The 13,858-nt window shown below is 47.8% G+C and overlaps 1 protein-coding gene across 6 annotated transcripts in view; it reads right to left on the bottom strand.

Annotated features, from left to right (window-relative positions):
* The window catches only part of SLC4A11 (solute carrier family 4 member 11), a 141,560-nt gene that overhangs the window by 84,849 nt on the left and 42,853 nt on the right, over positions 1-13,858 (bottom strand). The window contains exon 1 of one of the 6 annotated variants that reach the window (XM_087736805.1): positions 11,522-11,659. The exons of 1 other annotated variant lie outside the window; for it this stretch is intronic. In XM_087736805.1, the coding sequence (XP_087592931.1) occupies positions 11,522-11,582 (61 nt within the window). In that variant the 5' untranslated portion in view covers positions 11,583-11,659. Of the gene's footprint in view, positions 1-4,725; positions 4,784-6,037; positions 6,133-7,167; positions 7,470-11,521; positions 11,660-13,858 lie in introns of those variants that run through there. 4 more of the 6 variants (XM_009471709.2, XM_087736803.1, XM_087736802.1 and 1 more) reach the window with 4 other exon arrangements.

Raw genomic sequence — 13,858 nt, 5'->3', positions numbered from 1 at the left:
TGCCCATTAAACATGAGGTTTTGGCAGTTTTCAGGGCAGAACCAAGCAGCGAGGTCTCCTGGTGGAGAAATTGGCTACAAATTATTCAGAACTATTCTAGTCAGCAAGAATGAATGGACAACAGCATGCAAAAAAGCTATTTTGCCTTAAGTTACCACTTCTCATTGCTATCTATACCTCAAGCAGCTGATCCCTTCCTGCAGCCCTGCATACTTGAACTGGAACATGCTGGTGAAAGCACAGCCAGAGATGAGAAGCATGCCCCTATGCTGCTGTTCTGGGCAATAACAATTGACACAGGACAAGAGCTTGAGATTTTCCCTGTTTTTCTCTACACCTAGAGAGGTATGACAAAAAAAGAAAAAAAAAAACACAAACCACACAAGTCAGGGTTTCAAAACCGATCGCTGTAATTCAAGGAAGTGTAAGATGAGTAAGGCGTATTTGTTAACACTTGGGCAGGAAAGCACCCGGCAAATATGGTGTATGAGCACTGCTGCCTGTGGCAACCCCAAACACAGACTTTTCCCCAGAAAGCACCGGCTTGCATTGATAAAGGCAAAGGAAAACATACTAGGAAAAAAAAAAAACTCAAGAGGGGTAAAAAGACCTTTTTAAGTCATTAAATAAGAAATACCAGCACTCTGCTACCTTCCAGGGAGTTTTATCTTGAAGGGATAAGACTCAAGATCAGCTAAAGGACTCTTCTTCACTGCAGCTTTACAGCCTCGCTCCCCTTGCAAGCGCCACACGTGCTTCTCTGCGCAGACACATGTCCATCCATGTCTCATCCCAAGCAGAGGCCAAGAGGGATAAACCCTTCTTTCATGAGACACACTAGAGCCCTATCCTTCCTCAACTTGTCCTTCATCCATCTCCGTGGCATAGCTGCAGGGAAGGGCTAAGCAGAGCCCCACGACAAGCTACCCAGCTCCGCAAAGGACCAGCGGTGTTCCTCCTCCCCCCAATTATATCCACACGCCCATCACACATCTAAATATCTTCCTAGCGCTTTCTACAGTGCTATTTAAAGAGTGAAGAGTTAGCAACATACTGGCCATCATGGTGAAAGGCACGCTCCAGCCAGTGCTCACAGGAAGGGCAGACTCCCCTCTGTCTGCATTCCCCTTCTGCACTGCTGCCCCCGCTTTTCTTCTCGGCTTATCCTCCTCCTCATGAAGCTGTCAAGCCTTTAAAAAACACAGCCAGACACTGAAGGATGGATGAGGGACTCATCCCCACGTGGCATGCCAAGGGGTTTAACGCAGGCAGTAGTATGGGGTACCAGCAGGCGTTGGCACTACTTTGTAATAAAGCAGGCATTTTTGTTAGAGACCTTTACATAAACGGGTTGATTAAAACATCATCTGTGTGCAAATGCCTACAAGAAATCAACTTTTGAGGTCTTCAAAACAGTCTAGAAGACAGCCATGACCCAGGCAGATTTAAATCTATTCCAAACCCCTTCATTTTGGTAAGCTTTTAGAAGGTGACAAAGCATTGGCCAGAGCAGGTGCCAAGAAGGAAGGTGCTTTTAAGCAGCCCAATCCAATGGCAAATTGCTGCTTTAGCCAAGAGACTCGGACCTGCAGGGACACAAGCTTTGCCCTCCTTACATGTAGAAATGGCCAAGTCCTCTAGCAATCCTGAGAAAAGAGGATGTTTCTGTTAGTAAAAAAGCACTTTTAAGAAGTTACGTATGTTTAACATACTCTTCTTGCCACAGAATTGCATAGATATGTTCCTTGTATCCCCTGCTGCCCTACTAGAAGTATCCCTAAAGGATTTTCACCACCTCTTTCCTTCCCATAAGGGTTTTATTTCCCCAAAATTCCCATTTTTAGGACTAAGAGGTCTGGACTACCAAAATTAAACATCTGTAACACCCCTGGGAAGTGTCCCATTTCTCTGATTTTTTTGGAGGAGGTGACACCGACCCTCTGACACTTCCTAGGCTATCCCACAATGCACCAGTCCCTTGGACATAAAGCTTTGCTCCATGGATTTATCTAAACAGTGTCCTCCACCACAGCGTGGCCACCCCGCGATGCTAGTCCTGATCCAGGTGGAAAATACAACTTTATCACTTCATGGCTCAGCAGGCACTAAGGTATCGAATCAGGGATTATATGCAAGAAGCTGGATATTCTTCTGATGAAGGGAAATGATGTGAGGGGTTCTTAAGTCATGCCATGGTCGCTCTGGTAAACGAAACTCCAGAGCTAATTTTTACAGTCGCTGGCTGTGAAAATAGAAAGCATCATATTGAAAGAATACAGCAGGAAGCATCCTCCTGCCTGCTTGCTCCGAGGCAAACACACACCCACACACAAGCTCAGGGACCAGACATGTCTGCTTTCAAAGCATTTCCCTCACTGCATTGAATGATTCCCCTCTTCATCCCCTCCCCAGCTTCCTCCAGAGCACCCATCGCAATAAAACCACCTAATAAAAGATCTCTGGCTGCAGCGGTGACAGCTATCGGAGACCTCCCCCCCAAAAAAATAAACCCATGCACATGAAAGATTGATGTCAGCAGTGCTTGGATTTACCAGCAGCACCAGCCTGGCCAGGTTGACTCATCACAATTTAGCCCACCCGACCAATTAATATCCAAGGGTGCCTCCCAGAGGTGAGCTGCAAGACGAAGCGACCCTGTAAATTGAGAGCCATGCAGCTGCTTTGCTAACGGGATCTCTTTTCCTCCTCCACCGGGTTTCTTGACCAGCATTTCATAGGTGAGCAGGACAAGCTGAGAAGTGGGGGAACGACGACACTTTGGGATTTGGCTGGCAGACAGAGAATTTGGGCTATTTGCCTTTTTTTTCCCCCTCAGGTTGAAAGGGGAGGTTTCATTTCGTTGGGCCCTCTCAAAAAAGTGATTGAAGACTTGCAAGGATTTCTTGCATAAGTGCTACATGGAGAGGAGCAAAAGCAAATACCTCCAGAGATCCCACAAGCTGGCGAAGGCCCAAGAACAGACCAGTTGAGGCTTTTCAGTAGACTCTTCCTGAAACATTTAAATAATTTAGAAAGCATTAACTCTTACTGACAGCTTTTCAGACAGCTCTTTCACTTGCAGGGCCCTATCAAAAACCTCATCACTCTTAATCAACAAAAAAGATACTGCAATGGCCCCAAATCTTGGGCAGGGTTGAACGTGGATTCAAAAAGGTGCCCGAGATATTTTTCTTTACTGAAATGCTTCCCTTGCACAGGCAGGTCTTCCAGAGGCCACAACCTGCCACTTATCCACAGTGGTACGGTGTAAAACATACAAAAATGGTTAAGAGACAATCTATCAGCGTTTCGCTTGCTTGGGGCTATTCAAAGAAAAGGAGCTGTTCCCTGCAGTGGTTCAACTGTGTTAAATACTGTAAAAGTTAAGCAGCAGCAAGGTATAAACTAGTATAGTATAGCTATAGTATAGGTACAAACTAAGCTGTAACTTCTTTGGGGTTAGGTGGAAGGGATGTGCCAGCACCAGTTTCACACTCTAGCATCCCCCCGGGGTACCAGGATCATGTTTTGGAACAAAGTCCATTTCTACAAAGTTTTTATGCCCTGTCTTATTACCACCAGAAATCAAAACGGCTGCTAAAGAGGCAGCAGTGGCTGGGCCAAGCTTTGCAGCAAAGCTTATTCCTGCACCCCTTCCCACCAGCACCAGCCAAAAGGCATCTGGATGAAACAGGAGACCAGCTCTAATTCACACAAAACCAGAAGTTAAGTGAAAAACAAGATCTGTACTGGAAACATAGAAAGTCGCAGAAGAGCAGCAGGAACCCAGCCACCTGATCACCAAACACATTTTCTGTTGTGGTTCCAGGCAAGACACAGAAAGAAAAAACCTCCCCCGCCATTAAAAGTGAAAACAGTCCAAAGGATACCCAAATGGCAGCCCAGCTGCCCTCCGCAGCCTCAACCACCCCACCCCCACCCCCCCCAAAAACAGGGATTTCAAATCACGACAGGCTTGGCAGGATAACATAAATCACCCCATACAGTTTCTACGTCTAGGAGCCACAAAATAGCAGCAGTGACAATACCACCACGGTCAGGGGGAGAGCCAGTGGCACCAGATCCGATTTTGCTGTCCATCATCAACCCAAAATAAAAATGCCCTGGTCCAGTGGTGAAATAATTGCAGACTGACAATCTACGATAGAGTGTTATTCATTAGGACATTGTTTATGGTTCGTCTACATGGCTTCCATGGCTACAGCAACAGGGGGGATGATGGCTAGTATTTTAGACAGATTGCATACATGCATTTTGTTTTCACTCAGCGCTGCACTTTCCCCACGTGAAACATCAGTATGTAAATCCTCACAGACAGGAGGTTTTAGCATTAATTAGAAAAAAAACAGAACAGGTAAAGATCTCTTGTACTCATCTCCCCATGCATATCTTGAAACTAAATTCAAACCCTGAAAGACAGCACTCTGGTTAATGTAAATTGAATTCAAAAGGTATTTTCCATCCTTAAACACAACAGCATCAGGCAAGGCAATAGACATCTGGCACAGGCAATAGATATCATCACTAAGCAGCAAAGCCCATCGAAAATACATCAAGTACTGCCTTACTTCAGTGAATTAAATAATTAAAGAGCTGGCAGAGCTGGTTCTGTAGATTTCCTATCCAAATGCATCGCCCAGCAACAGTAGTGCTTCAGTTTCGGGTTTGGTTTTTTTTTTTTTTTTTTTTAAGACCACAACTCACCTGCACTACTTCTTTAATAGAGATGCTGTTCAAACAACCTCCGCTCCCCTCCCGGCTGCTCCCCCTGGGCCACCACACTTGTTCCCAAATGCCACTTGCTCAGGTGGCTGAGGCGGCAATGGCTCGTGCTTTTTCAATGGCTCCAATATTAATCCATCCAGGGCATCTTTCTCCCTCACTTCCAATTGGCGAGCGGCGGATGGGTGGAGTGAGAACGCGACCCATTAGCTCCCAGATGGGCACCTCCAACCCAGCTCTCCCAACCGGAGCAGCTATGCCGGTGAGCCGCTAACTTCACGCCTGCGAAGCACCGCTCCGCATGCCGCCGCAGCCCCGGGCAAGGCTGGGCTTTGGGTTATCGCCTCCAGCCACCCAAATCCCGCTGCCTCTCGGAGCTATTTGCCTCTGGTAGCGAAGAGGAAAAATAGAATAATTAAAGTGACCCTGCGCTTCAGAGCCGGCAGTTTTTGCTGGATGCTGTATCAAGAAAAGCTCGTGTGCCTCCTTAAAAAAAAAAAAAAAAAGCTTTGTGGCAGCCAGGCTCAACGGGAGTGAGAAGATACTGTACCTTACAGACAGAAGTACAGGGAAAACCAGAGGATGTGAAGATGCAGGAAGAAAAGAGGGAGAGGGAAAAAAAACCTGCTGCTGAAAGGTAGATATAGCCAATTTCTTACAGATATAGCTGCTGTACTCTGAGTGCGGTGCCTGCCCGATTGCGGGGCTGGGCTCCGATGTTTTTTGCACGCTACCCAGCGTGACAGCTCGGCTGCGCGGGCAGCAGCAGCGCAAGGGTTAACGCACACATTCAATGAGGAGCCTGCATAAGGGAATGAGAAACGGGGCAATAAGTCTGTGCTCTAACAGCAAGTTGCAGAAAATAGAGCTGAAGAGACCTCACCTCATCCGAGGAGACTTGTATCCAAGCCCAGTACTTGACTATGCAGTGCCTAAAAAGCTTTGGAGGGAAGATGCCGCATCCTCCCCCTCCCTCCAGCCTATTCTACTGCTTCACTTTCCTTACAATTCAAGATTTTCACAACAATAAGCCAAGTCTCCCCCAGCTGGATATTTAAAGCCTGGAGGAATGGTCTATGCTGGCCAAAAAAAAAAAAAAAAAAATGAAAAACCTCCCCCCAAAGCAACATCAAGTCAGCCTTAGAAAAGGCAGAACCCTAAAAAAATAAGGCAGAAATAAACAGCAAGTTATCCAAATGCTGGCAAGACTGGGTCTCTCCCATCTGCAAGTCCCTTACACTAACTCTGACAATTACTGTGACTTAAGTTAAAATTTCCCAGTGACCGTATTTACCAGGAGGCAGCAAACGTTTCCCAGCGCAAAGCGAGGGGAGGCAGGCACGGCTCGGGAAGAGGCATCGCTTTCGGCAGAGGGATTCAGTCAGAGCCACATACCCCCGTGTGCCGTCCCTGCTACAGACTTGTTTCCGCTGCACAAAACCACAGGCAATGCATGTTTTTAAACACCTCCTACGCATTTTCTCTGCCGAGACTGCTCATCCAGTCTCCTCCATTTTTTTTTTTTTTTGCATGCCACCTGACAAGCTTTTCCAGGTACAGCGCATCATGTTCAGACTGTTAAAGGATGTAAACCATGGTTCATAAAGTACTTGAGGGTGCAAAAGACCCTTGGAGGTCTCTAGCCCCACTCCTTGCTCCAGGCAGAACCACCTTCAAAGCTACATCAGGGTGCTCAGGACCTCATCTCATCACGCCCAATACTTTCCCCAAGAGAGTTTTACAGTCAAGACTCCCGTCCTGGGGATCAGCACTTACAGCAGGGCTCAGCTCCTGAACCAGCAGGATTTACTGAGCTTCCCCATACAGATGCTTTGCAGTAAAGCAACGTGTAAAATTTTGAACAAAGCTGATACTTTCAAGGTATTTCCTTGTAGCGAGAAAAATCTGTAGTAGAGGATCTTAATACCTTCCCCTATACCCACACTTGATACCTTTAATAACAGTTTAAAGGACAGAGTTGACAGCATCACAACCCTAAAGGTGAAACAAGCCCGCCTAGCCTCCAGCAGGTATTTCAGGTTTCAGACACTGCCGGATTAATTTCAGCAAGTGAACAAGCTTACGAAACAAAGGACTGGCTAAGATCAGTTTCTATTTTTATTTTTTATCGTGCTGAGGTTGTTTATCAGCTCTCCCTGGCCAGCCTGCCCAGGCATGAGGGGGTAACAGTGACCAGAGCTGCTTCTTGGTGGAGATGACAGCGGCCAAGCAAGCACCACCAGGAGAGGTCCGAGAGGAGAGTCCATCAACACAACCGCATCAACGCGTCCACCAAGTCCTACCTGCGTTGCCTCCCTCCTTACCCACCATCTCCAAAAGCTCCCCCCCAAATCTCGGTGGGCTTCTCTGCTACCCCATGCCACCCCTCTCCGGTCCCCAACCCTTTCATCCCCGCTCACGCACCATCCACCGGCCCGGTCCACCTCTGTGTCACCAAACGTTGCGGCCACTGGGCCAAATCCTGCGAAGAGCCAGCGCTCGCCCCGAACTGGCCATAGGGTGAGCGGAGAAAGGTGAGCCGGGGGTAGCAGAAAGAAGCTGGCTCCATTAGGACGGAGAAGAGAGGAGAGCCAGGTACGAAGCAAACCGCGTCTCCCTTCACCTCCTTCAGCGCGTACTGTTGGGACATGCAGTCTCAGAGCCTTCTCCCTGAGAAGTTCCTTTTTGGAGAGGAATTAGTGCAAAAAAAAAAAAAAGCCGCTCGAGCAGCCCCGCTGCTGCTGTCACAGCCCAGCAGAGCACACTGGAAAGGCTGCGTCTCCAGCCTGTATTTAAACACCCCTCTCAGAAAGCAGAGATGCAGCACAGGAAGAGACAAATTCCAGCTCTGCGTCAGGCTGATAAGCCAGGTTTATAATATTCAAGAAGTATTGGCATTACTACAATTCCTCCCCCCCCCCCCCCCCGAATATCTTGTGCAGTAGCTTGTTGTGCACAATAAGCAAAAAAAAAAAAAAGCCCAATCCCTAAAAAAAAAAAAAATCAGCCTGTTCCGGTGGGAACAGCCAACACGTTGAATAAAACAAAACACACGCGTGTTAAACCCTGGGGACGCAATTAGGCTCGGAGCAGGGGGGAAGAGGCATTAACTTCTGGAAAAGGAGATGGCAGCGGGTGAGAGGAAAAGGAGAATAAATCTGATGCCCGACTGTACTCCACGGGGTGCTTTTTCCCCAGGGGGTGAGCCTAAGTGGCAGCTCCCACCACTGCAGGGTGCCAGCACCTGCTCCAACACCAAAAGGGGAGGAAGGCCACCTCATCCTCAGCCCCCAGACTGCCCCCCTCCTAATCTTTCCACTCCTCATCTGCCCCCGCGAGTGGGTAGCACCTAGCAATAACCCACTCCACCATTGCTGTCCAAAACCCACTCGCAGCATCTTGAGACAAAGCTTGCCCAGCTCCAAGCAGCAACCAACTGAGGTCTTCCTTCCACCAGCTTCAAACTTGGTTTTTTTTTTCCCCCCTGCCAGAGCCCCCATTATCACCAGTCTCCATCCATCCCACCACAGTATGGCTGCAGGGATGCCCCTGGGGCAGCCACAGCCCTACAAGCCCTTCTGCTGCTGTTTGCATCAGGTCCTTCAAACCTAGAGAGCCAAAAAGCACCCATGGGGAAGGAAGTTCCTGCCCAACACAAGTACAAAGTCAGCGTTACCCACTCCAGTGGCTTGGATCAGGTTTTCATGCTTTTCTCCCCACCTTGCTGCAGTTTTCTCACCAGGGCATTTACAAGGAATGCAATTGGACTCTATTCCCTCCATGCCCTACCCAAGCCACAGCTCCCAGTGGTCCATCAGAGCTTGCAGACCCTTCTTCAATAACAGCATTCGACTGAAACCCTTCATACTGCCTTTTTTTTTTAATTGCAAGTCAGAGCCGGGGATGAATCTAGAAAGGGGGAATAGAAAAACCCATGGAGTTGTAAGTCACAGCTAAGTGCTTTGATATCAAAGCCAGCACTGACAGATGCAGAAGCCTGCTGCGCTCCGCTCCGGGCCAGCATGTCACCGTGCTCTGCAGAAAGGCTTTATGGGGAGCTTATACTAGATCTTATTTAGAAAGTTATATTGCATTAAAAAAAAAGTTTTTCAGTTTCACTAGGTCCCAGCTGAAGGAGCTACTTTGCAGACTTCATGAGCGCAAAACGCTGTTCAGACTCAAATTAGAATGAACTTTAAGGAATGGCCCCCGGCACTCCCAGTTTTCAGCCTTCCTGCACTGCATCCTTCACAGCAGTCTCCCTACCCCACTTCGGCAGCGACAGCACCGTGCCGTGCCTCAGCTGCTGCCAGCAGCAAAGGTAGCTTGGATTCAACATATGCTGGATATCTGCTGGTGTGCTTGGCAGTAATTTGCATATTTAGAGGGTAGATGACAGTTTCATGATGATGAGTCATTAAAGCATCCCGGAGAGTTGTTTACTCCCAGAGAAATCCAACATAAGGGAACAGGACTTCTCTAGAAGTGGTTTTGCATTAGGAAGAGGGAACTCAAGTGCCACCCAAGTCGCCTACAGCAATAGAAAGCTTTAGGATAGCGATCACTGCGGCATCCCAGAGACACCTCAATCACAGCCCAGTATTAGAATTACTCACTGAAAAAACCCAACAGCTTTCCCCCAGGTAATGTGATTTAGCACTTGTCTTTAGGCATAAAGTCCATATGCGGTGCATCACTGCAGTTCTGCAAGGACAAGGTTTCAGGTTTTAGTCTTATAGAGGCAAATAAACCAGCACCAGGCTAAGTCCGATAACTCGGGACTGAAATCCAACTTCGCAGCTAACCTCGAGCTCCCTTCTGCAAGCAGTATCAAACTTTTCACTGACGCTTCTTTTCTGAAGAAAATATAGAAAGCTTCCATTTCAGATCCTTTTGCTTTTAAAGCCAAGACATCTTTGTTTTCACATTGACTCAACATAAAACCAAAGCTTTCTTTAGCAACTGTTTACAGCCTTAAGGGATTTACTACAGCTTTACTAGAAATCAAGGCACTACAAGTTTACATACAGATATCTTACACCGCTGGGGAAATCCAGCAAGTGCTCCATGTAAAAGCCCAACTCTATTTCTAGCTGCGTTCATTTAAACAAGCTGAAGCATTCGAGTTGCCAAGGCACAACACGAGAGCCGGAGAGGAACTTCCTCTGCGGTACATAATTCTTACAGAGTGGCAACTCCATAAAAGCCACAGATATTTCAGAACTAGAGGGCTCTGGCTGAGAAGGATTAGCCTACGCGTCTCGATTATAGCAGGGACACGGCGACGCGTGGCTGGCAGGGGTGGTAGCAGTGAGGTCGCAGCGTAGACGGGACTAAAGCATTGCATCACTGCTTCCTTCCAGCCTGCAAAAACACCAGCCACAAAGCCACCTCTAACAGCAACCCAGGTGAGAAGGCTGAAACACCACGGGGTTTATCCAGCCCTGGGCCAAGCGGCGTACCCCATGCTTCAGCTACCACCTTTGAGGAACAGTAACTCTGCAAAGGAGGGACAAGACTACGTTCGCACCTAAAGAAAACCCACAGGAGAAGTCTTGCAAACATCGCGCATTGCGACAGCTTGGGAAAAAAAGGTTTATGTTCCCAATAAACTACTGATGTGCATATTGGTGACGGACAGCCAGTCCACACCATCAGGTTGCAAGAAGAAGAATAACAGTCCTGGAGATGAAAACCAGCAGCGTGGAAGAAAGCTTTGAGGAAGAACATCAGCTCCGAAGCAAACTTTGATTAAACTGGGAGGAGGGGGGAAAAAAAAACAAAAACCAAGGGCACAATCCTCCCCAAGGTCCTCGAGTGAGGTTTGACGCTGGCCTCCCACTCACAGCAAAGCTGTTGTGCCACCTACAGTTGCCTTCACTCCAGAACAAAAAAAACACACAACACTTTTCTAGACCAACCCAAGTCCCTGTCATTTAATTTAGTGTCAAACCGGCGCTAACACAGCCATGCTGATTAAGGAAGTGCTTCCTTCGGTAAGGCGGGGGGGAAGCACTTCAGAAAATAACTTTTAAAGTTTAGCGTAAATCACAAAGTGCATTTCAAAGCACATTTAAACCCACCCTCTCCCTGCCTTTCAAAACAAAACCAAACACATGGCTGGAGTTTTTGCCAATGCACACAACTGCCCAAGCCCTTTACACTAGTTCAGCTTGAACCATATAAGTTTCAGCTTTTTTTTTTTTCTTTTTATTGTGGTTTTTGCACCATTACCAACATGAAGTCAGGCAACCGCATCCGCAAGCGAAGCGCTGGAGCGGAGCTAAACACCACACCATGCCCTCCTCCCCTAGTTAGGTATAAACAAGTACTAAAAGGGGGGAAAACACCCCCAAAACAGCAAAGCACGAAGTTTACATCACTCCTTTAGCCCCTGGTATTTCTTCCACACCACATCTGCGCTCCCTGGGCTGAAACATCCCTCTGCTGCCCGAGGAGCTCAGATTTGGGGGGTATCACTACCTCCCCGCAGGTAACAACCGGCTCCTGGACAAAAATAAACCTTGAGCAATGATGCAAACCGAAGATTTCCCAGATTCCTGCCCCCCCCAGCACCATTCCAAGCGGGGAAAGCGGGATACGCGTCCCCCATCCCCTCCAGACCGCCCTCCCCATCGCATCCCATCCCCATCCCCGCTGCTGCAAGAGGCAGAACCGGGGTAAAAGGAGGGGAGGGAGGACAGGACACCCCTCAAGCTGCCGGCAAAACTCATCCCACTTGTGCCCCCCCCGGCCTCCAGCCAGCTTTGCCTCTCACCGCATGGCTGGAGGTGAAACACCCGTCTCGCTGCCATGGCTGCCTCGCTTTTTCTTCTCATCCCGTCTTCATCTCGACACTTTTCAGGCTTTCTTGAGGGTTTTCTATTTATTTTTTTTTCCCCCGCCAAAAAAAAAAATTAAAATAAAAGGCAGAAAAGCCAAAAAAATAAAGAAACTCCCGGTGCAGGAGTGTGGGCTGGAAGGGGAAGGGACGGAGCGGTGTCACACCCCCGCCCGGGTCCTAGCGCCCGCCCCGCAGCCCGCCGCCACCGCGCCGGGTCCAGGTTCTCGGGTCACCCCGCTCCGGCACAACCCCGGGTGCCCTCAAAAGGGGAGATTTAAAGTCAGTTCTCCCCCCACGCACACTCCTCCGATATTGTCACTTCAATTTAAAAAAAAAAAAAAAGAATCAGTTTTCACTTTTCTACAGATGCAAGGCTACTCAAGGCATTAGCAGGTGAGATGCTGCCAATAACTTCGGAGCTGGTAAAAAGCACCGAGCTGACAGATCTTGCTTCGCCCATAAAGCATGCATGAAGTACACCGCGGGGTCCCATCATCCAGACTGGTTTTCTCTGCCCCTTCAAAACTTCCTCTGAAATCAGAATCACAGAATGGTTTGGGTTGGAACCGACCTTAAAGATCATCTGGCTCCAAGCCCCCTGCCATGGGCAGGGACACCTCCCACCAGACCAGGTTGCTCAGAGCCCCATCCAACCTGGCCTTGGATGTTTCCAGGGATGGGACATCTACCACCTCTTTGGGCAACCTGGGCCAGCGCCTCAGCACCCTCACAGTGAAGAATAATAAATAACCTGGCACAGGCACCTTTGAGTCAAAAGCAGCCAGCTGGGATTCAAAATAAATCCCTGAGGCACAACAGTGATGCACCTCGAGTTTCTTTACAAAACCAAGCAGTAACAATAAAGTTTTTAAAAGCAGGTGCAGTGATGCTCCCTAACCTGCAGCCTTTGCTTTAAGAAAAAAAACAAAAACAGCACATTCAGTTCTTACACTTTGCTGCCTTTTTTTTTTTTGCAAGTTTTCCACAGCCACTGCTACCTGGTTTGCTCACAACCTGAGCAAACCTTGGTGTTTTTTTTTTCCCCTCCCTGCTCAAATCACTCTCTCCAGAAGGAGGTAGGTGCCGACACCAGGAGCACTGAACACAAAGAAGCTGGAGAAGTGGTGAGTGAAGCTTAACGCTCCTCTGCTGAAATAAAAGCAAGGTAGCAATTAGAGACTGGCAAGAGGACATTTGCATTGCCTCCAGTGTGTACGCAGTATCATATGGTGGTGTAGCTGTTTACCCTCATGAGGGCTGGACTCAGACTGTTTTCTTTCTGTTTCCTGACCTTTCCTTCCTCCAGAAGGGTCTCTGAGCTGATCTAGCTGCAGCAAGCAATTTGTAGGAAATTTGGAAGTTAGGGGTGAAGGAGGTTTAAAGAAATCTTAAAGACATCTTGGCTTTTGATTGCTACAGATCTTGGTCTCAAGGCAGCATATCCATAGTGAACCTTCCTCATCCTCTAAATCAGCAAACCACAACCAGAAAACACACTAGAAAACCATTTGACACCATTTCAGCTGGAGGTGGGGAAACCCCCTGCCAAAATTTGAAGGCTTAAGCGACTGTGTAGATCCAGCAAACACTGGAGAAGAGTCTTCATGCCTATTTAGCACTAGATTAATTTCAAGGAATCAACTCAGTTTCCAGTTTCAAGTGCTAAGTGCCACCTCCTTCAGCTCACAAGAGAAACCCATTCCCACTCAAAAATCCTCATAGGAAGAAGAGTGAGGAGAGGTAGTTTTAATCCAATTATGTTGGTTGGAAGATGGCTATATTTTAACAATTTGTGGGTTTGCTAAAGTTCTGCTTACATTGCAGAAGTTAATAATTGTTTTAATGGTTTAAACTGTACAAATTTAATACAACGTTTAGCTCCATGCAGAGGTTGAACGCATGGCATCCAGTTACATCAGGTGATTGGGAGCCCAGTCTCCCAAGCGGTGACCTTGCCAGCTCCTCCCGAAATAAAGACAACCAGGCAGGACAAGGCTATGGGAATGCATGCAAGAGCATGCAAGGACAACTTTGCAGGGCTGTATTTCATACAAGTCTCCTGCAGGGTTTTGTAGGATTCCTTCAAGACCTCTATCCAATGGGCACACAGCTAACGGTGGAAATCTGGGCCCCGTATTAATTTCCTTCTATACCTCAAACCAAACCATATTTCCCTATGATGATGAAAAATTATTATAGCAGTAGGTGTCCCTTGCTAGAAATATTAGCCCCCCCACCAGTATAGCTTGTCTGGAAGCTATCAGCTTATCT

The sequence above is a fragment of the Nipponia nippon genome, unplaced genomic scaffold (genome assembly GCF_047370975.1).
Source record: "Nipponia nippon isolate SJK-2023a ecotype South Korea unplaced genomic scaffold, ASM4737097v1 scaffold_6, whole genome shotgun sequence".
Lineage (NCBI taxonomy): Eukaryota > Metazoa > Chordata > Aves > Pelecaniformes > Threskiornithidae > Nipponia > Nipponia nippon.
The sequence above is the reverse complement of the archived record's forward strand: the minus strand, read 5'-3'. Positions and strand labels throughout refer to the sequence as shown.